Source organism: Pithys albifrons, chromosome 7 (assembly GCF_047495875.1).
Source record: "Pithys albifrons albifrons isolate INPA30051 chromosome 7, PitAlb_v1, whole genome shotgun sequence".
NCBI classification, from domain to species: Eukaryota; Metazoa; Chordata; class Aves; order Passeriformes; family Thamnophilidae; genus Pithys; species Pithys albifrons.
Window position 1 is genome coordinate 11,860,147 of NC_092464.1, and position 25,162 is coordinate 11,885,308.

The 25,162-nt window shown below is 39.2% G+C and overlaps 1 protein-coding gene across 2 annotated transcripts in view; it reads right to left on the reverse strand.

Moving 5' to 3' along the window:
• ADARB2 (adenosine deaminase RNA specific B2 (inactive)) overlaps nt 1-24,641 on the reverse strand; it is a 306,026-nt gene extending 281,385 nt beyond the window's left edge. For both annotated transcript variants that reach the window (XM_071560806.1, XM_071560807.1), the window contains exon 1: nt 24,309-24,641. In XM_071560806.1, coding sequence (XP_071416907.1) covers nt 24,309-24,408 — 100 coding nt within the window. In that variant the 5' untranslated portion in view covers nt 24,409-24,641. The remainder of the gene's footprint in view (nt 1-24,308) is intronic.
• Between the last annotated feature and the right edge of the window lie 521 nt (nt 24,642-25,162).

Sequence of the window (25,162 nt, forward strand, 5' to 3'; positions counted from 1 at the left end):
ACTTTTAAAGGGTTCAAGATAAATATACACTTAAAATATTGCTGACTATCCTTTAGTATTTGCAGCTTGGAAGTTATGCTGCATAGGCAAAAATACATCACGCCTTAGATGGTTCAGATAGTGCTGCAGAAACTGAAGCTGCATGTGGCCTATCCCTGCATGTGGCTACAGGGAGTTCATCTCTGAGCTGCTAACCTGGAGTAAATTTCAAGGTCAGTAAACAACTTTGTGCACCCTTCAAGAATGCAATATATGATATATACATGGAATGGCACCTCTATGGTATTAAATCACAGAATCAAAGAATGAATCATAGAATAGTTAAGGTTGGAATGATCACTTCTTTCTAACCCTCTGTCAGGAGTAGGGACATCTTCCACTGAAGCCCCATCCAACCTGGCCTTAAACACTTTCAGGTATGGGACATCCACAGCTTCTCTGGGCAACCTGTTCCAGAGCCTCACCACTCTCACACTGAAGAATTTCTTCCCAAAATCTAAACTAAATCTACCGTCTTTCAGTTTAAAATTGTTGTCTCTCATCCTATCACCATGCTCCCTGATACAGAGTCCCCACCCACCTTTCCAAGTACTAGAAGGTGCTAGATGGTCCTGTCAGAAACTTCTCTTCTCCAGGCTAAACAACCTCAACTCTCTCAGACTGTCATCATGTTGGAGGCGCTCCAGCTCCCTGAACATGTTCGTGTGCCTCCTCTGGGCTTTCTTGAGCAGGTCCTCAGTTTTCTTTTACTGGGGCCTCAAAGTTGAATATATTACTACTGGTGGGATCTCATGAAAGCAGAGTAGAGGGGCAGAATCACCTTCCTTGACATGCTGGCCATGCCTCTTTTGATGCAGCCTAGGTTGCAGTTGGGAACCTCCTTGAAATCATGCATACATATTGTTATTTTAGGAATGGCTCACTTGCCAAGCTGAGACACTGGATTAAGAGAACTCTACTGAATTCTCTGTTTCTTTTCAGAAAAACAAAACAAAACAAAACTAAAAACTAACAATATTGAAATTATAATCTATGTGTGTGCAAAACAGAACCATTTCTTCAGAAGTGAGAGCAAACACTCGGGATTTCTTTTCAAAACTGAATTCAAAGAAGTTTTAAAACAGATGTCATAGTGAGGGGTAAAATTAAAAGGATTGACCTCACTGGTTGTCAAATAAATTCAAATGCCTTCCACAATACCCCTAATAGGATCTAATGCACTCTTACTCCTCAAGAGACTGCTTTTTCATCTGTTTTACAAAAGGATCTAATCACCTTCTTGCTCATCCAAGATTTTGCCATCTCTCAACATGGGCAACATAATTTCTGCTTCCCGTGTTGCCTAATATAACATACATGCACTATATTGAACCATATCTTCAGTAAGCCACTGAGGACTTCTACCTAGGGAGGGGTCTTATTCTACAACAAAGCTGTGCGGGAGGACATTTTGCCACACATTCTTTCAGTCATCTGCCTGTGGCTTTTTGTGTTTCATAGCAAATGACAGACTAAGAAAAGTGTTCTCATTGGTTTCCTGACCACTCACAGCCTAGAGGATCTGAACTGAATTTAGTACCATGTGAAAAGCACAGAAGGCCTTGTAGTATTCCACTTGCAAGAGTATGACCTACTGAAATAACTCATTTTCCCCACTTTCTGTTAATTATAAGGCTTCCAGTTGCTACCACAGTATTTTGCCTGGGGACAGAGAAAAGATATCCTTAGCTCAGCATGCAATAGGGAATTTGTTTGACTTCGGCAAAAGTAAAAGCATGATATTTTTTTTTCTCTTAGTTTAGTCAAAAGGAATAACAAAGCCTAAGGTGTGTCATTCTGTATGGGTTCAGACTGAAACAGTCTTTAGAGGTTAAGTATTTAAAATACCTTAAATGTCCTCATGCCCTTTACCTGTTTCGTTAGTGGATTTTGTTACTGCTGATTTCCTTTTGTTTTGTTAAGCCTAGAGTGGGCTTATGAGAGAGGGGAAATGACGGGATGAAGAAGACACTCAAAGGCTTCCCACATCCTGCAGCAATTCCAGACTATAAGAAGGGACAAGGTACAATGCAAATAGAGCTTGTGATCTGGGACTGGGACCGCTCACAAGACCCTGGAAAGAGTCTATGACAAATGCACTAAAAACTAATGATTTCTCAAATGCTGTAATGATGGATGCAGCATTTTACCATGAACTAGTTTGAGGTATACATATTAAAATGGTCTCTTTCCAGTATTGTTAAGAAGCATCTGAGAAAAAGTCAGTGACTTAAGGTTCAGGATATGAAGGAAACCTGTGTGCTTTTTTATTTTTTGTATGTGTGTGTGAAGCTGAAAAAGTTTTCACCTTTTCTGAAGGGTTTTGAAAGCTTTTTAGTCTTTCAGGAAAGATATGAAAGTATAGTCTATGCCTTAACTAAAAGCTGAAAAACAAATAAAAAGAATCAAAATTTCTTCTCTTCTCATCCATGGCTTTCCATGGCCCTGTATGAGAAATATTAAATTCATAGTTTCTTAACTACATGAAAAATTGCAATATTATTAAAAACTGTAGAAGGCAAATTAAAATAATGCAATGGGATTTATATGTGCCCACATGTGTATATATGCTTAGATATTCCTTTTGTTTGCTTCAATAAATGGCCCTGTGCAAGGAGTAGCAGATAGAATAACATTCTCCCTGCCTGTATTTTATTGCCACCCAGCACTGCTTGTGTCACTAATCATACCCTCAGGCAGGAACCTGGCTATCAAAATTAACAGAAACTAAATGAGCAAGTTCTTCATAGCTAAAGCAGATCTTCACAGGCTGGAGCCTGATCATGGCAACTTCAGCTGTCTCATATGTGCTCCAAGAGTTAAATGGGAATCATGACAGAACTGCACACAGTACCTTGTCAGCATCTCCTGAGTGTTTAATAGTTTATCTGAAGCTAAACAAGTACACAAGATAAATTTTTGTCATGTTCCAGTTCATTTATACTTTAGTTATTTAGAAATGGGAGTTTCAAACTAGGGTGTTGATGATATTTAACAAATTTTATAGGAATATTCCAATGAATTAGGGCCTTATTTTTTTGTTATGATTCTTTACCCATTTATCTTTTTCTAATTTCTTTTCTAATATCCTCTTCCAGTAATGCTCAACAAGCCATTAACTTTTATTAGTAAAGCTAAAATGAGTGACACTAATGTGAACAGGATAAAACCTACATTGACCTACTTTTATTAAATGAAGGACAATAGGCCTTACAGGTCTGATGGGTTATCCAATTTACTCTTCCACTTAAAATTACTGATATTTCCTTATCATGATCTATATATACAGGTTATGCTTAACTCTGAAAGCAACACAAATGTAATACACAGTATGCTCTTATTCAGGCTTTGTTCTGAATTACCAGCAATTCAAGAAATAGAATTGATGGTTCCAACAACTGGAAAGAGAAAGAAAAAATGGAACAATGTAGCAGCTTGACACAATTAAATGCTACCTAGGAAGCCAGTATGACCCTATGGCATTTTTAAAGAGAATGAATTATCCTCAGGCATTTTTCTGCTCAGGTAATTTTTGCATGATTCTCCTTTTCCTTGCTCTGTCCGATTTTAAAGGTCCAATCCTGCCTGAAATGCTGAGCATTGCTCTCTAACATTGCTTTTAGCAGAACATAAATCTCTTACACCTCACTAAGGGTTGCCAAGAATCACAGAATTAGGTCAAATAACTAATCACTGTCTGAGAAGATCTAATGTCACAGAAGAAGCCTTTGGAAGTTCACCCAAAGGTTGCATGTTCAGCTTCCTAAATGTCTAGAAACAAAACTTGATGCCATAGTAACATTGCTATTATTTTTACATCAAGCAGGAGATCCCAAATCAGATCAGGATCACGTCATTCCAGGTATAATTTAGTGGCCTCTAAAGGGCTCACAGCACAGAGATTGAGAGTAACAGTGATGACAGTTAATCTATCTGTCCTTGCAGACCCAATGCAGACGGGAAGCAAGTGGTTTGCTACAGTCACAAAAACAACAGCAGCAGAGTCAAAAATCAAACTCAGAGTTCTTGAATCTAACAAGACTGTTGTTCTAATGAGCTTTGCAAGCAAACAAGACACATGTGCAACTGCCCAGCTGGTTCTCCTACATTTCTCAAGATGAAATTTAAGAGTAGGAAGGCAAAATACTTTTTCTGAAAAATCAACCCTAAAAAATCCTCTCTGGGGTACTGAGAAAAATCAACACTTACCACCTCCAGCTACATGCTTTTGGGAAAAAAAAAAAAAAGTCAAGCTAGTGGTCACAGATGATTATTTTTTAATAGTTCTGGCCTCGAAGCAGGAGCTCACATTCCCAGTATTACAGGGAAGGAGGAAAGCAGAAACGTATCAATCACTCAACAAAGAGGCTTGTCAGGGAGTGGGTATTTTTCTTTTGTACCATTTTCTTCTCAGCAGCTGCCCAAGTACAGTCTATCAGGAGATATCTCAGGTGTCCATCAGAATACTCCTCTGCACTCTCTCCACTGTTAGTGCTTGAGCTTAATTTATTTGTCAAGTACTCATTTGGGAGTAGGACTGGTTGGGGGGAACAGGAAGAAATGTGTTCATCATGGTACTGGCCCATCTCTCTGCTGTCAGCCTGCAAATATTTACATCAGACCTGCTGGATTTCTGCATCTTTTAGGATTTTTTGTAATTAATTCAGTCTCAATATTCTCCTCATTTCCATACTTTTCAAATGTCATTTTATCTCTTTTGATCTGCTTCCATTTCTTTTCTCCCTTCTCCCTCTTTGCTTTCATGCTTTTTCTGAATTTTGAAATGGATTTTGTTGGTTGATAGAGGCATTTGAATTGCTTTCAGAGGCTGGGCCTTGGAAACACAGGATAGCAGCTTGCTTAATCACATTTCTCACCTAGAACCTGTATAAAAAGGGTGATACATAGGGTGTGAGTTTGCGAAGCTACTAGTCAAGATGAGCTAATGGACCTTGGCCAGCCTTAATTAGAGCTTCTAAGCCAAACCTTTTCCTCCTCTGGCCATGAGTGTGTCAGCCTATCAGTTTTATAACAGCTGTCAACCTCCTCTGACTAGTTTATCTTCATCTTCCCTATTTTATGTGTTGACACAGCACCAGAAGAGTTATTTCCCTGCAGCAAAGGGGTCCTTTTCTCCACAGGCAGAACAAAAAGTGCCTCTTCTACAGGGCACTGATCCAGCCCCAGGAGGAGGCCATGTGTGGCATGAACCACTGAAACCTTGACACTCTACACCTTTGGATATGGCAATCTAGCACTTCAAATACATAGATAGATAGATAGATAGATAGATAGATAGATAGATAGATAGATAGATATACACACATACATATATACATATATGTACTCCTCCACCATAAAAACAAAACCAAACCCACAAAACCCCACAAACCAACATCAAAAACAAAGCTCCCCAAACCATCAGCACAATAAATCCATTGTAGAAGTGTTGGCACCCAACATGAATTGCCATGCCTACCAAAGAGAACAGAATAAAACAACTTCTTTTTCTATTTCAAACTAGTTTAGGAGGCTTATCAATTGTCTATGTGTTTCTCAGTGGAAAGTTTCCAAACAGCTGTGCAACATGTAAATCAAAACATGCCTTCTTAATAACAAAAGCTTGTTTCCATCAGGATGGATGGAGAGATAAATTGCTTTCTGCCTAAGGATAAAAGAGGACTGGGCTTTAGGTGTGCAAAAATGGTAAATATTTCTTTTCTGCTTTTGTTCTTTCCCAGCCAAAAGCATCTTAAGAGAGCCTTCTGTTTCACTGCCACAAAAGGAAAAAAATTAGGGTTACCAGGCTCCCTGTGCTTATTCATCTGATTTTGCCTTGAGTTAAATGTTGGAGAACCGTCTCTGTTTGGGAAGGTTTTAGTTCTGCCACTGGCTATAATAAAGGCTGCTGTTTCTACCCACTGCTTGGCTTGTCTGACTCTGGGTTTTCTTTATTTCAGCTAGAATTGCACAAGAAATTACAGTATTCTAGTGTAAAATGAACGGGATTTCCGCATTTTAGTTTATCATCTTCATCTGTTTCTCTCTACTAAAGAAGAGAGAAAGTTTCACTCATCCTCCTGCCCTCCCCTCGCCCCCAGAGAAAGTGGCAATTGTACCATTAAGCCTAAGTGCTTTACATATGCAAACAAAAACACAGTGCTTACAGGAAAGATCTTCCCTATCCATATGTTCATCTCTTTTCCTTTACCTAAACCAGGCGATTACCTCAGCAGCTCAGCTGTGTTATTGAGACATTTCAGCGTGAAATTTGTTTTTCCTCACTGAACTTTAAGCAGAATTTCAAGTGCCAAGTCTCCAAAGCCAAGTGGGGCTATTAAGAGATAATTACTAATTATGCTAATTTGAGAAGTTGTGCTATTTCTTTCCCTGGTCATTTTATCTGCAGCTCTCCTGAGAGAACAGTCCCCATTCAATGTTAATAACCTTTCCAGGCTAAGCATTCAATGGAGGACAGTGTGTCCTAAACCCAGGAATATTTTATGATTAATCTAGATATGTGTCTGTAAATTAGAAAGAGAATCAAGTTGCACTAATGCTAATGACTTATGTTATTAATTTTTTGCAGTAGCAGAAATATCTGATTCTTCTCCATTCATATATTGATACAGCATTTTGCTGATGGTTTTATTTTAAATGAAGAGAGTCCCCAGTGACTTGAAATATTCAGCACACCAACAATATTTCTCAGTGATCATTTTCTAATCCTACCCATTGTGAGCTCCCATAATAATAGATTAAAACAAAGAAAAGATCTGATTTTCATTTTCAGAATGTCTCATTTATTTTTGCCTTATTTATGTAATTGTATGAAACAGATCTTTCCCAAAGTCTATACAGCTTTCTTTTCTTTTGTCAAGACTGGGTATTGGGTTGATCATATTAGCCTGCAGAGTGTGCTGACAGAATAAGAGACTATGGTATTATTTTTTAAATTAAATTAATGACTTTAGCTTTTATTTGATGCATAATACCATTCCTCTTCTGTGGCTATATATATATATATATATATATATATATATATATATATATATGTATATATATATTACCTTTTAGAATTTTTTTTTGTGGAGTGGTAGTAAACAGAGCCTTCTTGACTTGGCTTCCCTTCGCAGTGCAGAGGTGCTGGCGTGGTCCTGCTGACGGACTATGCATTGATAAAATCCTGTTTCTCTGCCGCTTGGAATGGATCTTTCAGGTAAGAGCACATGGTCCCAGACAATGTTCAAGGTCAGAATGCTCTCCACTTGGAGCCTGTGGCTGTTCTGATGTGGCCTTGAGGGCCCATTCCTGAAATACCTGGGCTCAGGCATCCCTCCAGATGGGAGACATGCACACCTAAGAGCAGCTCCTGGTGGTACAGGCTACAAGGTTACACACTCTGCCAGCACAGCATGAACCTCAGAAACACTCAGTGGAGGGCAGCAACACCTGAAAGCAGATAAAGAACACACTACAGCCCCGGAGGTAGGGCAGGGCACCAGCAGGCTGGCACAGTCTGTCCCCTCCCCTTGACCCAGTCCTAAAGGAAAGAAGGGCTGACTTTCCACAGCAAATAAACTCCAGTCCTCACTGGAGTTCATCATCTAGCTGGATAGCTTGCTAAATGGCATTGGCAGGGCTTTTAATGAGCAGGGTTCCACTGAACTCCTTGTTCATGGCCACTGGTGCTGACCCAGCTATCCAGGACCAGGTCCTCAGAGATGCTGACAGGGGTGTCACGCAGCAGGACAGGCACCCTGGCATCAGAGGCCCTGGTCACAGCATCGACAGTTCCCATGGCTTGCCAGCTTGCTCAGTCATCTCCACCACCCAGGCTGCAGCAGGGTCAAACTCCATCTCCAAAATCCCTTCACTGCCACCTGATGGCACCAACTGGAACCTCCTCTGAAGGCCAGACCCTGCCCTTTCTGCACAGTAGGGCTCCCACAATAGACTTTTTAATAGCGTTGACTTCCATGGCACCAGCTGCAGATGCTCGGACAGGAAGGCAATGTCAGTGCACTGCTGGACCAGGGCTCACACCAGCTGCTAAAGGCAGCTGGGCTTAGAGGAGACCAGAGCTGGGGCTCTGGAGCTTCAGAGGAGAGGGCACAAAACAGGAAACTTCTAAAGTATTTTAATAGGAATTGGGTCTATATTCTTGCAGTTTGCAGCATCCAGATGCAAACTAAGACAAATTCCCCTTCAAGCAACCAAAATAAAAATAGGATGGAGTGACAAAAAACAAAGGATAGCAGATTCTACTTTAGTTTTTCACTATTTCAAACCCATACAAAGACCTAAAACAAGTGGGTGAATTTTTTGAAAGGCAAAGAGTGTAAATATTCAAAATCTTGAGTTGCACCTATTTCTGGAAAGTGAAACTCACAGCCCTCAGACTCCAGTTCAGTACTCCCAAAGTGGGAGTGGGAGGACTGCGTTTACATGAGACATGAATTAGGGCCTAAAAATACAACCTAGTTATAAAGGAGAAGCTAATTTTAACTTATAGCATTGCCAGTTTCAGAATAGAGCTCATTTAGAGGAAATCTATTTTGCAAGTGTGTGAACCTTCCCCCAACCCCCAGAAAAACATCTGATAAGACACAGGTCTTCCTTGCTGATAGGGCTGGGGGGGAACAACAGCCCACTCCGCTCTCACCATTCCACCAGGAGGCTTAGAGGAAACATGGCTGTGTGACTTCCTAGTACTGCATCTCTCACAGGTTTGTGTGAGTACATCCAACAGAACTGGGTGTTGTTTGGACCATCCTGATCCCAACTTTTCAGCAGCTCTCTAGCACATGCCAAGCTGAGTGCCTTGATTTGCACCCAAACACACACACACACAGAGTTCACAGACTTCTTCCTAAAGAAACCTTCCTGGCCATGCTCCATGGAAAACGTGTGCAGAAGGTTACACAGGTGAGCATCTCAGGTGTGAGTACCACACCAGCTCTCCCTCTAGCGGACAGATTGTCCTAGATTCTGTCTTCCATCTGTCCTTAGCGCTACTAATTCTTGAGACATTGCAATTTCTAAAGAAACACTTGTCCCAAAACTCAGCCTAACCAAGTTCAAAGACAGCAGCTAAGGAGACCAGCCAGAAACTAAGAAGAAAGCAATGCAACTGGGCAATACAAAGCTGTAAGTGAATAAACACCTGAGAGAGGGCAGATCTCTTAAAAACCAAACAGAATAAAGGGGCAATCAGAAGAGAAAGATCTAATTTCTCCTGAAAGGCCTCCTGGAATATTTAAAATTAGTTCTTCCTGGGTAAAGAAATGAGTGCTGGAGACTATTTCAAAGTGGCCTCAGCCACACTTGTTCTGCACTCAGTGGAAACTGGCAGACTGGAGTCAAAGCCCCAGAAAGGTGCTTCACATTGCTAATTCTAATGAAGTTTTCTGCACGTTATTTCTTATTCATGTTTGAAATTACTTTTTAATCTAATACCTACAAAGATCACACAGAGTTCTGAAAGGAATAAAAAAATCAGTTAAAAAAGTGAGTGACATTAGCTGTTTTCTTTCCTCTTGTATTTCCATAATGAAAATATATATAACTATATTATATTACAGTATAATTCCAAAACCTGCAGTAACCCTATTGCGAAGTGTTTGGAGCTGCCACAGACTGAAAGGCTCAGGTTGTACGAATAACAGAAATGTGTATTTGCAAGAGACCCCAACAGCTGGGCGACACCATCTAACTGATGTAAGAAATTACGTATGGGAGAGTCTGAATACACCCCATGGCCCAGTTCAGGCCAAAGACAACACAGTGTTTTGGATGGACATGACATGTTGGTCTCAGCTGCAGTAGAAAGGAGAAACAAGCAATTTTTGCATAAATTATGTGATACTTAAGAGACATAGTTCTTTTCAGAGAAAAAAATCCTCTCTGATCTTACCTGGTGTTTGAGATGGTGAAAGGACAATAGGTGGGATAAGCAAAGAAATTATTTTATTTGTCACTCTTCACCCTGTGCTGACAAATGTACAATGCATTGGAAAAATTTCTCTTCCACTATCTCTTCATGCTGGGAGTAAGCGAGGGAGGAGAGAAAGCTTGACATCCCAAGGTTTCCAACTGGAAATAGGTAATGACAAATGGGCACTTGATCTCCCTTCAATCCCTCAAAACCCTAACCCCCAACTGCATCAAAATGAATAGTAAGTGCAGTGTGGAAAAATGCTCTCTGCAGAAGCGAAGAGCAAACAGGCTTCACATGGAATCTTGACAAGGATTTGAGGGAAGTTCAGACCTAAACTTCCTGGAGGAGGGCAGTCCTTTCACTCTTACTAGTAACTGGTATAGCTGTAGATCCCTGAATGTGATTTTAACCACAGATTTTGACATCTGACAACTGAATGAAAATGTGGGATTTGTTTAATTTTTGCAAGTATACAAATATATATATGTTCCTATCCCACATCTATGCAAAGTAAATTTTGAAAAAAATGATGAAAGCTCTGCAAAAGAAACAATTCTTCTATCATGACCTTTTTCCACCCACGGGTTCTTTAAGGTGATTCTTGAAAAAAATGGACAACTGATGTCTCAAATTCTTTGTACAAAAGAACATGAGTTGTGGACTTCTTGACTTTCACTATTTCCCTATGGCCCATCTGCATGGATTTATTTTCAGGCTAAGAGCCCAGATAATATAGAATGTAACATTTCACCCTTAACCCCCCCAGTTATAATAAAGAGCAAACAATAATCATGATGGGTACAAGATGCAAAGAGATTAAATACAAGGCAGATGTTCAGTCTTGTCTTTTCTACTGAGATTATAAATGGTCTGAGCCTAAGAGAAAAATTCAGAGCCTGAATGTGAAGGTTTGCTAATTAATCAGTTATAATGGCATAGGGGATTAGAGAGCATGATTAAAACACACTGAAAACAAGAAAGACAAAGGAGGACGGAAAAGCAGCTCCGTCAACAGAGAAACATCTCTACACAAGCTGGTAAAAGGATGCAGTTCATAAAAAACTTGTGCTTACGAATTAAAAATCAACTAAACAACAAAAAGACAATGTTATGAACTAAATAAATTCCTGGAAATTTATTCCAATGCTTATTTAAAAAAAATTACAGGATCTTATCCAAGCTCCTCATGAAGCCTAGTATAAAACTTCCATTGAATTCAGCCCTTTATATAAAAATGCATGCATGTTAACATACCCGTTGCTGGAGCACATATTGGTGCATTAATATGCATAGTACTAGAGAGTCTGTGTTTAAGTATATAAATATAAATTGAATATAAACATATGCATTTGTCGCTTTGAAGTTCCATTAGTAACAGAACGGCGTAGAGAAATTATTAGCCTTTTTACACTATGATTTCTGTTTAAGACAGATACTGAAGTGCTACTGATATTTATAAGGCATTCAACAGATGGGGAGTCTAGACTGATAACTTCTGTGCTAGGCAAGTGTATTTTTAAACCTCCTTTAATGTTAAATTCTGATGCTGTGCTGTAGGGATGAAGTGAAGTGCTTTCCTGAGTGTGCAATTTTAAGTTTACTTGTTTGCTTTTTGAAGCTAATTTGGCAATGATTCACTACTGCTAATGCCAGTTAGCATGACCTCAACCCCCATATAAATCATCAAGATCAGTCTGCACTGAAGACAATGTGACTACCCATATGAAAAGGAACTATAAGATAAAGGTCCCATAAGCTGTAGGGCCTGGTGTTCCTGAAAGATTCCCAACTAACAGGGTACGATTAGGCTCCTATTCTCTTAATCTTGATACTGCTCCCGATCTTTCTCTTTTTTCTTGTGGAAAGAAAAAAGGAAATTCTCTTTTGTTTGCAAGTTCTCTACAGCATTGCTGCATACATATTTGCTATAATATTACCTACTCAACAAAAATTAATCTATAACCTTAATGGATGAAAGTGAACATTATACAAGTGAAGACAGAAAATATTTTTTCTGGTTCTTTTATAGCTTTGGAAAATGTGCATAATAAAGTGATACCCCTTTGGAAATACCATTCCTTACAATTTATGCAATTTTAAGCTATATTACTAACAGCATTTATTTTTGTGGTTTATTGCTTGCCATGAGAGACCTTCATTTCTTCAAAGTATGAACTTACTCTAGATTTAAAATTGTAAAATAAAACTAATGTAAAAAACACATAATGAAATCACCTTCAAATCTGCTTACATTCTCACTTTCCATACAAAATTATTTTCTGCACAAAAATAATCACCCAAATTTGTCTGAGATTATTCCAGCAAATCCCATGCCCAACAAATCCTAAAACATGCTCCACCTGCTAGTGGAACTATCACAGTAATTGTCTGGGCTTTTATCTAATGAATATGCATTACAACAGTCAAAACAAAATTCTAACTTAATCTACATTACTGGTGAAAGTTTTTGAAAAAAGCTGTTGCAGGGACATTTATATAATATGTTGTCAACATTCAGCAGAGACAAGCTGTCTGCTAGAAAGGCCTGATGGAAACAGTTTCCTGTATTTGGTCAGAGATATGCATTTTTGCTACCCTTAAGCCATGCGTTTGACCATGGATGTGCTGAGGGCATCACATCTCCTGGTGCCTTTACCATGCCTGTACTTCCCCCCTATGCAAAGCCTGAGCTAATGATGACTGAAAAGTCTCTTTTTGCCATGAGGGTTCCTGTGAGTTATCACTATCTCCTCTACAGTGCACAAACTCACTGATACCTGTTGAGGCACTGGGAAATGACAGATGGAAGTTCAGCTGAGTTGACTGTCTATAAGAGGTCTGTGCATGACTGCATCTGCACAGAGATACGTGTCTTATACCAGCTTTTTCAGCACTGTAGTATGAGGCAAACCAACAAAAGGAAAGTTATTGGAAGCTAAGATTAATAAAATTAACTAAGATTAATAAACTACTCTTTTCAATCTGCCTGCATATGATGCACACACTATTTTTGCTAAAATGATCATTAAAACAATAGTCTCAGCCTCTTACCTTTACTTTTTGCTGTCTCCCATTTCTGCCTAAAGAGCACAGGAAACAACCTTACATGCCAGTGTCAGAGAAACATCTAGTCAGTGCTCAGGAAGCGGTAGCAAGATCAGTTTAGATAGGCTAAGATAAAATGAACCTGAAGAAGTATATGCTGGCAAGTAAGTGTATTATAAACTTTTTTGTATGTAGAATTGTTTTTGGAAAATAATGGTTACTTCTTGTCCAATTTCTGATTAAAAAAAACCAAAAACACAAAACAAAAAACCCCAAACCCTAAGCACCTGTACATTTGTATGCAGATCTTGTTACTTATTATTTACTGCTTTTCTGAGCAGCAGTGGAATGACTGAAGTGATTTTGCTGAACCAAGGCCGTATGTTACCCCAAAGGCCTTTGATGATATATTGGTCCTATCCAGGCACCAATCTGATGCACACTTTCATTTTCATAATTTGTATGAATAACAACTGCTTCAATAGGTGAGGATACAAATCAGGGAACTAAAATTGTAAAAAGGAGGAAAGAGATGAGCATTTTGGTAAATAAACAAATTTAAAATGTGCAAATATGGGAAAAACATGGATTTTCAGTCTTACATGCACTTTTATTTTAGGAGTGACTTTTTGGAGCCTTTGTGGTTATCTTTTTCATAACTAACAATAGATTGAGATGAGTTCTGCACTGTTTAATTCATACTCCTGTTAAAATAGCACTCTCTAAGACCCCAAAGAGCGTGATTTGTTGCTGCTGGCTTTCAGTTAATTTTGGAGACTCTTTTTGAGGCCTTGTAGTTTTTTGAGGCAGAATAAAAGTAATAATGTATAAGGAATAGATTTTTTTAAATTATTTTTTACTTTTAAAGTTACCTTCCTAGACTCAGAAACAAATGCTTGGTTCTTTTTTCAACTTAAGAACACTATTCAAACAATTATTGTTAAAGAGTAGAGAGAATTTACAGTGGTTTTAGCTACAGTGGAATAGTCTCCTGGTCTTCCAAAAAGCTCATGAATTAAAAAAATAATTATGAACTGCAGACAAGGTCAAATGTAGGGGCTGTTACTATGATTTTTAATGGAAATTAGGGTTATGGAATTTACATAATATTTAATTCTTCTGAAATTAAATGATTCAACTAAAAGGATTAAAAAAATCTGTAATAGTTTCAATCAATTCCATAAGCAAATTCTTGCAGCATCTGGAGGAAATATTGTATGTTACAAACTCCTAGTTATTCTACAGACTTTTCAGCTATTTGCTGCTTAATATTAAAGAAAGAGTTGTCTTTTAAATATAAACTTCACCACAGAGAAACCTCACCCTCAGCATGTGTAACAAGCCATTCTGGGACAAATCAAAAGCCCTCCAGAAGCTAACGAGCAAATGAAATTTAACACCAAAGAAGAATCAGATCCCATGCCTCTGTTTACATACAGATAGATAAATAAATCAAAAGCCCTCTTCTTTCCAACACCAAGAGGCAGAACTACTTTGCAAACAACCACACAGGCTGCTTTGCAGACAGGGCTTATACCTGCTCCTGCCTGCAAGCCCTGATGTTGGCATACAGCCTGGCACACTGTTCACCTTGGAATGAGCAGCTCCCAGGGACCTGCCATGTCACACAAGTATTTCACAATGATACACTCAAGCAATGTGATCCAGCTACAGATGTGATACAGCTACAGCAAACACAGGTATGAACTAGTGCCAGGTTCATTTGAATCTTGAAACCGGAGTGACAGACTACTGAATTCCTACCTCTTGCTAATTAATTCTGCAACACATTTATTAACTTCTCGGACTCAATTTCCCTTTCTGCAAGCTGGGCTAATGTGACCTTTCTGTCTGTGAGAGTTAATAACAACTTTTCATAAATAGTTTAAGCATGCACCTCGTATGATTACACTGATGCATTTCTCTTAACTCTGGGCAACAAGAGTCCTTGCTGCCTGGGATGAGTTGGAATTATCTGAAGAGAAAGATGATCTTAGCCACTGACAGGGAAAAATAGTTCAACATGCCTTACATCAGAAAAGTATAAATTTAATAAGGAATTCACTGGTAGCCTTCAGGAAAATCTGACAAAACATCTTTGTCTATGGCTTCTTTCCCCATTTAAGCAGAATGTATCACCTGCTTAAAAATGTTCCTGGACTAACCAGTCCATAAAGCAGTGTTCTATTAAACTACATCTATTACACACCAGATTTCTAGCTGCAAAAGGCTATTTCATTTCTAGCTAGTCAAAAACAATGTGCATTTTTTAAAAATCCTCATGTTTTTTTGACACCTAATAACCATCTTCTGGTAACTGGTACTGTTAGTAACTTGCTGCCTGTTTTTATCTTGCAGTTTACACCTTGTGCTGTAACATGAAAATACTCGAAAATTCTTCACTTCTTTTAGCAAAATGAATGCAGAGATGAAGTCTCATTTTAACAGGGTACAAGTTAACCTAGAAAGATTAGCTTTTGACTTGTTCTGGCAGAATTGAAAAGATTCACATTTATGCTTGAACACCGTATATTCTGTCTTCTTCCTGTGCAGAAAATCGAAAGGATTCGCACAGTGAAACTTTAAAAAAACAAACAAACAAAAAAAACAAAACCCAAAATACATCATCAAATATCTTGTGCTCCTGAATTTCAGCTGAAGGCACAAAAAGTGCTCTTTGTGGACCCAGCATCAGGTAAAGCAAACCTCTGTTGTACAGCTGTAAAAACTGGTCACTATAAATGTGAATTGCAAACGAGTCAAGTATCTTGGTTTTAGAAACAACAGATTTTACAGACATGCATCAGATGCTTTAGCATAAATAAAAGATCAACATGGATCAATCAATAATCTTTGAAGCAGTTGCAGCTGGAGGAAACCTGCTGTCAGTGAGAACATTGCCTTTATGTACTGTTCCTTTTAAACTCCAATTTAAGCTCCAGTTTAATTACTGTCTGCGTTGCTCAACAATGAGGCAATGCCGATCACTGTGGCTCTGCCCTTGCTTCCTAAAATCAACACTCATATGGACTTGTAAAGAGCAATTCATGATTGGCAGGAGGAAGGGAAATTGCAACCTGGAAATCAGCTAATGAAAGTTAATTTTGGATAAGTTTTGTTAAAGAATCCATAGGCATTCTGTTTGGTGGTTTGTGGCAGGGCTGCTGACATGGAGGTAATATGGAGCATGAGCTCAAAGTTGGCTTCTGCTCCCACTTATGTCAGTCCTCCTGTAAGATTCAAGTGGAGAAAAATCAGCACACAAAGAAACCTATGACCAAATCCACCTTTATGGCAAAGATTTGGAGTTTCTTGACATTAGTATTACAGGCTCCTGTCTTCATCATACTGAATTACTTAGACACTCAAAAAACATACCTATACAAATAGAATGCAGAAATAACCTAAAATCTTCTTATAAGAATTTTATTTCTTTATTCCTCACTCAAAAAAACCCCAACAACTTATAATCCTTGTACAGTTGTACCTTTGCGATTTGTCTGTAAGACTACTGGTATTACACAGAGAAAGATCACACACAAATGTTACGAGAATGTTTATACACGTATTTTTAAAATTACAAATTCATACAGGATGGATGTATGTGAATACATACACAAATTATATGAGTGTATTTTATTTTTACATCTCTAAACAAAATACTTCAACAGACTATAAAAATCCCTCATGCAAATACTTTTGAACTCTACAGGCTTTAAGCCCCTGTGTCTAATATAACTTGGAGTTTGTTACAGTCATTAACTTCATACAGCCAGACTGCTGAAACAAAAGTCTGTATTTCACACAAAAATATGTATATATATTTATATATTAAGGCACAGACACAAATGTATATAGCAACACAGTTCTGCTACCCTGACTCATGCTGAGAAGTTTCAATTTCAGTTTTACTGTGAGTAGAGGTAGCAGAATCAGGCCTTATACCAAGGTAACACATTATTACAGTTGGCTTGATAGCCATCATTTCATATTTGTTAAACCCCTCTATTTAAGGAATAAATAACCATTTCACAGAATCTGAGAAGTGGCAAGAAGCAAGCAATTGCATAAAATCAGTTGTGTGTAAATCCCTTTCTATGAAGGTGGAAATAAAATATCTGTCAAATTCTACTTATTTCTTCCCACACTTCTCAGCAGCTTTGACTCTTAATGGTAATGTTTCATTAGCAGTTAGAGAAAGGTAATTCTGTTAATAATTTTGAGCACTATTTCTCTTACAAGGAACAAAAAATGGGGAAAAAATTTTCACACTTTAGCATGAAGTGTTTTGCTGAAATCTAGTTGTTCATTCCTCATTTCAGAACTGCATATAAAATGCCACCAGCACGTACTGCAGGCTTCAGAAACAGCACTCACAAGTGGCACAACTCCAAAATCAGATGCAGTAGTTGTTACAGCACTGGGACCAAGGCTGAACACAGCAGAAACACTTTCACAAACACACACTATAGTTTGCAGGGGTAATCCCCTGTAACACAATATTCATCTGATGATGATGTATTAGGAGTCACGCCAATACCTGACCTTCTTTTCTGCTTAACAAATCATCATGCATTTGTAAAGTTTGTTTTCACCCACCTTTATTCCAACATTTTGTTTCCTTTTTCAGGAGGATAAGAAAGGGGGAGTGAGTTAATTTTTATTGTTATCCTCCTTACCTCACTATTGCATCAAAGTAAGAGACTGTGAATCAGTCTTAATTTCTGTTTTTTATGTACACCATGCAGGGCATTGAGAGGGAATGGGAAAGAAGACGACTTAAAAAGCTGTCAGGAATGTTCCAAGGAAATGTGCCCACATTTCTCACAACTGTGTTCCTGGTTTTGGGAGGCACACAGTGGAGGGATGCGGATCGCCACGGCTGCGAAGCCAAGCAGAAAGGCATCTCCTGAACTGCTGCCATGCTACAGCTTCAGCCAGGGAAACAGGAGTGTGCAAAAAGCCTCAGAGTGAACAGGAATGATTAAACTGCTTACAAATCACCTTTCCACATAATCCAAGCAAGTCAGTAGTCAGATAATTTCCTGAAAAAGAGGACTCAAATCTCATATTAAAAAAATAAAACCCTTCTTAATGTATCCTACCTAAAGCCAAAGCCTACAGTCACTGAAGTGAGCATCCAACTTTGTAGCATGAGTCTCAGCTGAGCTAATCAAATACCTCAACTTCCTACACATAAGTTTTGTTTTTCCATGCCGTGAATGAACAAATTTCCCAGGCCAGCTACAAACAGGCTCAACAGAAAAAGTCCTTCCACTCCTACTAAACATGCTGAAATTCTACTTCCTTAAAGGTCTCTGTCTCAGTAAATAAAAAAAATCAGGAATAAATCAGAATACACTGTTTACCTTTGTTATAATCTTTCCTTCTTTAATATGATTTTACTGTATTCTTTCTTACATTTTATCTCCAAAGTAAACAATATAAATCTTATCAATTTTCTTCTACTGAAACTTTACACATCTCTAATCCCTTTTGCCATATGTCTCTGAATCCTCACTATTTCTAGTGCACATCTGGGAGCTAGAACAGCCACAACAAAACAGAATGTACTCAGTGCAAATACATTTTTCATTAATTAATATCTTCAATATTAGACATCCCGCTTTTCACGCACTCTGCCCTGCTCCATGCTTCCCTTGTTATCACGCTTTACTTAGCTGAGGTGTTCATTAAACCATGACTGGCAGTGTCCAGTCCTTAGTCTGGAGTGTGTATTGTTAAATCAGGGCCCAAAAATACATCCTCATATTTCAAATCCATCATAAGAAGCAAGAAATTCTACACTGACTGAATGACAATAACTCCATCCATTTAATGTTTTCTGTTAAAGCATTAAATTTGTCTGTTTTATGACTCAGGGAGGGTTGCTATTAGTACGGGTTGACAAGCTGCTTCCATCCGTTAACAAAGCAGTCTTTTTAATATGTCATATATCACAATATGCTGTTAAAACTCCTCTGGGCTGGCTGCTTCGTTTCAAAATCATACAACAGGGAACAAAGGTCAGTACAGCAGAAAGGTAAGCACTTCATTTTATTATTGGAATCTACAAAATTTGCAGGCAAAATGTGTGGTTTTGCTCAGAAAACATCAAGTTAATCTCTGACTCTTTGAGAATGATCTATCTACTGATGCATATCAGCCTTTTTTGTCTGGATAACTAATCACTTACAAGGAAAAAACGGTAAACTGCCTGAAAGGTTGTAGAGATAGCTGTAAACACAGGGATCAATTCAGGTTCATTACTACTTGCAAAACCTAAACAATATTGGCCAGCAGTAATTCAAAAGTAGTACAATTAACAGAGATCAGACAGACATCCTCATGTTCGCTTATTTTAATGCAGCTTGTTAACCTATCAGGCATTAGATGAACCTAAGCAAAGAGTTTGTACAGACCTTTAGTAACTTGGATATTTCACAAAGCAATTTCGTCTGACCTGTAATTTTTAGTCTGGTGTTTTCAATTTATAAGGTGTCACTTCAGTAAAGGCTGTCTTTAATTATTTTAAAAACTCCATTTAAAACACTTAAACTGGAACTTATGAGCAAAGCTCTCACTTTATGGGAGAATTTTCCTACCCAATTCACCAAAGAGAAGTGAAAAAATTTTAAGCAGTATGAAGCAATTTTCAACAGTATGATTCTTTGCTACTAGCTTTATATGCCTGTGTATTGGCACTGAAGAAAGCAAAAATTCTGACAATTTCATTGTTCAGAAACATAAAAATGGCAATATACATCATTATTCATGTAAGACGTAGTCACTATTCATACCAGTGCTTTTTCCACTTAGTTTCTTGAGATGAAGTTGAAATATTTTGTTCTCCTTAAAAGTAAAATACACCATTTTATTGTCCTCACAATTACATGTTGTTGCTAGGAAGTTATAATTCTGCTATAATCTAATCATCTGCTATTTAGATATAGATTAATGAATCCCATATTTTCATTCTAAATTTAAGTTCAGTCATCGTAGCTAATGTCCTTGATGGTATCTCAAATTGCTGTCATTACACGGATCACTAGAAATTGGAGGTAATAGTAAAAAAGAAAAGAAAAAAGAAAGCTACCAAATTAGATGATGGATAAAGGTTTAATCAATTTAATTTTATCACCAAATCCAGTCCCTTCCTCTCGAGCTGTCAGGGCACAAGATAAGCAGACACATCTCGAAGCACAATACAATCCTTTTGTGGCAAAGGAGTTGTGTCCCTGAACCTCGCCAAGATGAAACACACTCATTTATTACTTTGTCATTGCAGGATGATGAAGAACCAAGCTGGGTTTCCTCCCTTCATCTTCAGCACAATCTTTCTATTTCATTAATTTTTCACAGAATCTCATTTCACAATCATTTTGTCTCTCTCACCAACTTGCTGCCCTTATTTAGTTTATTCTGTCAACTTTTATTTCATGTCCCATTGTATACGCAGTGACCTCCTACCACATCAGGGATACCAGATCCCATCCTGTTTCCAGTAATTAACTTTATTCATTAGCTCTATAAAACGGCCTTACAAATAAGGTGACTTATTTGCTGTCTTATACCAGAAAATAACTCGGAAGGGATATATATCCAATCACCCATCTCATACTTACTTTCTGTATGCTGATTTCTAAGAAGTTGCTGAAGGCTGCTGAAGTATGGCCTTTTTAGTGTTATCAGTAAATGGCAACTCTGCTTATGTTTGGTCTACTTGTAATGACTTATCTGGGAAAACAAGCCTTGTTTTCAAAATTCATACCACAGGCTGTGAAAATGGCACAAGCCGTTCTGAGGCTGCTGTGCTGAGTTCTGCCTGCACTCTGCCATATTCCAGAGCCCTGGAGAAAACACAAGAACCCACAAACACAGTAACTGCCTATAAAGCCCTAAAAAATGTCAGCGGATTTCTCTAACGTATTAGGCATAGTCTTGTAACCTCTGGTCATTTTATACACACAGATTAAAAAAATCCACAAAACCAACCAAACAAACAGAGAGAGAAAAAAAAGAGAAATAAAATATCTATTACTGCTTCCACACAAAATTAGTATGCAGATAATCTGGCAAGCATGTGTTTATTTTTCATTAGGTCTTTGAAAAATTAAGATATTTACTTCCCAATGGGGAGTTATCATACTTATCTTCCAAATGACAATGAAAATATTTCCACCTATATTGATTTAACAAATGGCTCTGAATTCCCACATTTTTAGCTTTTTAACACACATTCTGCATAGAGTGTAAAACTGAATGAAATCACTGCAAAAATATTCTTACAATATAATATTCATTGCATGGACATTTACTGTTAAGTCTTCAAAGCAGTATCTTTATAGTGAAAGGGTTACTGGATTTCATAAGCATAAAAATAAGAGGCATGCAAATTAATTATTGGACAATGATATTGTACACTGGAATCACACTCAATGTCCTACACTTTTCAGCGCTCAAGTTGCATATACAGAAATTGTCTCTCTCTCTGACTCTCGCAACACACATTTTTTATTGTTTATTTTTTAGGCTAAATGCACAAGAAATTCAGCTATTCAGAGAACATTGTCTGCTTTCCTTGCTTGAACTTGCTTTCTGCCCCTAGGAAACTCCTAAAACTGAGCATCCAGGTATAAAAGAAATTGAGTGAAGTGCTTATACCCAGACATACTAATTTATAATTCACAGTAACCAGAACAAAATATGAGTGAGAACATGGAAAGCAAATCAGAAGATGATAAGCAACACTATTACACAGAGAATAATATTGTTTCTACTACTGCACATTCCTATATATTCTATGAGACAATGTCACAACCTGGTTTTAACCACAGTTCATATGTAGCATGTGTAATAAAATACATTAAGTTGTATAAATAATTTGTTGAGTCCCTGTCCTTAAGGAGCGGGATGTGACAGATAATTTCCTTACTCTGTCCAATACTCAATTTAAATTTAAAACTGTGGTGAATTTCTTTGTCTACACAAGTATTTCTGCTATAAACAACAAAATGTGTGCTGGAGAATAGTTAAAGGCAATATCTTTGGTCCAATTCTATGCAAAGATTGTTCACAATTTATTAAATAGATCAAACATGCAAAATAGCGGAGCCGATAATAATTCTCATAAAGACACAATAATTTACAAGCCTAATAAACATTTTCTTGACTAGTTTCTGGGATAGCCTGTTTGTTAAACACATTTTCACTAGATACCATCAGAAAAAAAAATGCAAAAATATATGGTCAGTAAATAAAGTAGCACAATAGTAAAATCCAACAGGTTTTATATGAGGTGTGCCTTAAGTTACAGGATATTTTTTTGCCAGCACAATTTTACAGGAATGTGTATTTTTATGAATATATAATGTGATTACACAGAAAAGAAAATAAAAATCATACAAACACAAGCCTGTTATTAATACACTAACCAGCTACATTATTTGGAAAGTGGTTACAATAGCACATTTAGAGGAATAAAAAATGAACACTTCAAGTGCACATTCTTATTGATGTTGGTTAGTCAAGCACTTTCTGGAATGTCATCCACCTCCAGCTGTGCATTCTGCAAATAGCTGTCAGCTACCAAGTTATTGTTGAGCAAGTTTTTGTGTTTTGGGGTTTAAAGACATTAAAATTCTACCCTGTTTTTGCAAAACAGAGCAAGAAAGGATGCACCAGAAAAAGTCTTATTGAAAGACCCTCACTTTTTTCTGCTGCTTAGAAACAAAGTTAACACTTATAATTTACCTATATAACAAAACACCTTTCCTCCATTGCACAGATTAATGGATTATTCTTTTCTCCTGGCCAAGTATAGGTAACTAAAGCTAGGCTAAGTTTGCAATTCCCTAGAAAAGTAGTTTTGCTAGAATGAATCAACTTTAAAAAGTCTGCAGAGCACACCTTGAATACAAGAAAATTTAAAGGGACTAAGTATGCGAGCTCTTCTTTTCTTAGTGTTTTAAAATTTAGCCTGTAATTCACAATAAAAGGCAGCCGTTCTCACCAGGTGTTAAAGATCCAGAGTAGTAAGTCAAGGTTCACACTTACTCAAAAGTTCTGATATATCTGCGAGTCTGCTGTTTCTACTTTTGCACAGGTTACTATTTGTTACTATGATTTTGAACACAGTTTACAGATGAAAGGCAAAATAGTGATGATCAAATGATACAGTCGTGCATTTAGCATTTGACCGTTTTTTACCAGTTAATATACAAAAGTTGTTTTGACACCTTTCTAAAAAGTTATCAATTACTGCACTCACTGGTTTTAATAATCACAATCACAATCAATAATTAAGAGACACTTAGTTAATTGCACCTACAAATTAGGTTTTCTAGAATCAGAAGGAGGAGTATCCAGAGCATCAGCGTGCAAACTAGCTGACCAAAACTTGTGTCTCACACAATGATGACTATTAGAGGTTACATTGTATTTACTGCTTAGACAAACACTCGTGCTTTGCATCCCTGCAGTCGAATGCCTTGCAGCTCGGCATCCCTGGCACTCTGCTGCTAGTATCAGTTTATTGTACTTTAAAGTGCTCACAGCCTGTTAACTTCCGTTTTTGCAAGCAAAACATCAAAAATCAGGCAGTAGTGTGCCATTCCCTCTACAGGAGAAAGCAAGACAGCCTCGCGAAGAGCTGTTATCTAGGACATATTCCCTGTTCGCAATGACACCCTGTAGCTTCACTTTTCCTGCTCATGGCAATTAGCGCCTTCATAGCCAGGGTTTGCTTAGGGACAGGGCACGGCATCAAAGAAGAAAAAACTTGGCGAGCCTCGTCTAAAAAAATGAAAAAACGATAGTTTGCCGTGCGCGACAGCCCCGGGGGGGGACTCCGCGCCGCGCTCTTCCCGGGCAGCGGCACCTGCTGCCCGCGGACTCCGGCGGCTCGGGGAGAGGCTGGTGGCACCGGGCGGGGCAGAGCCCCGGGACAGCTTCCTGCACCGCCCTGCCTCGGACGGGGCCTGCCAAGCCCCCGCACCCGCCGGTACCTCCGTGGGGTTCAGCCTCGGCTCAACGCAACGAGAGGAGGGGGCTCAACCCGGTCGCAGAGACAGTGGGGGCCCCTCTCGTCTCCGGTCAGCCCCGCTGGTGGCGGGGAAGGCACTGTCCGCCGCGCCCCGGCCGTCGGGGCAGCGCAGGGCTGGTGCCGGTGAGCGCCGGACACTGACAATAAAACCGAGAGCAGCCGATACTGTGCAGGAGGCAGGCAGAGAGAGTGGGAAAAGGAAGAAAAAAATAAAAAGAAGAAAAAACCCGTCTCTCTTACCTTTCCTCTTTGATCTTCTCCTCCTCCTCCTCTTGGACTTGCATCTCAGCTGCCCGCTCGGTCCTCCCGACGCCCTGCCGCTGCCCAGGACGGATGTCATGCCGGTACCTCAGCGAGCAGCACCGCGCCGAGGTGTTCTCCCGCAGAGTTGCTCCTCTTTCTGGAGACGGCTTTTATAGGGCGGTGGGTCGGGCCGGCGGGGCTGTGACTGGGCTCCGCTGGGCGCTGCCGCCGTGGCGAGGGTCGCGCCTCTGCCCCGACGTGCCGGACCCGGCCGGGGCGATGCCCGGGGGCGCCGCCGTGGCTCTGCCGGCCCCGCGCCCACTTTTTGCACCTCTGCGAGTTGCTGGGCTCCGGCCGCTTTGAAGCCGATCGTGCAGGGATTGGGGGAGGGGGGGGGGGAGGCGAGGGGGGCGGATTTGCTGCTGCAAAGTCTCCCGCAGCCCAATCGCTCCCGCCGCCCGGCGCTGACATCAGCTCCGCCAGCCCTCGCCCCCAAACTCCGCTCCCCCGGGGCTGCCGGCTGTGCCCGGCTCCCGGGAGAAAGCGAGGAAGAATGGCCCTGGAGGAAATGCAAACATTCTGTCCCTTCGTTTGGGAGAAGCCAGAGGGGCAGCTTCAAGAAGGGAGGCTGCAGGCAAGATTCCAAGCCTTTTCTTTTCTTTTTCTTTTTTTTTTCCTGTTTTGTCTGCGTTAGACCATGTGGACACTGAACACTCTGCTTCCACATACACAGAAATGCCTCTGCTGTCCTCCCAATCACACAGTTATTAACTAGTTCACTAATTGCAATGCTTATTATTCCCAGTGAAAGAATATGAGTTACTGTTGAAGGATCCGTTGTGTCAACAAAC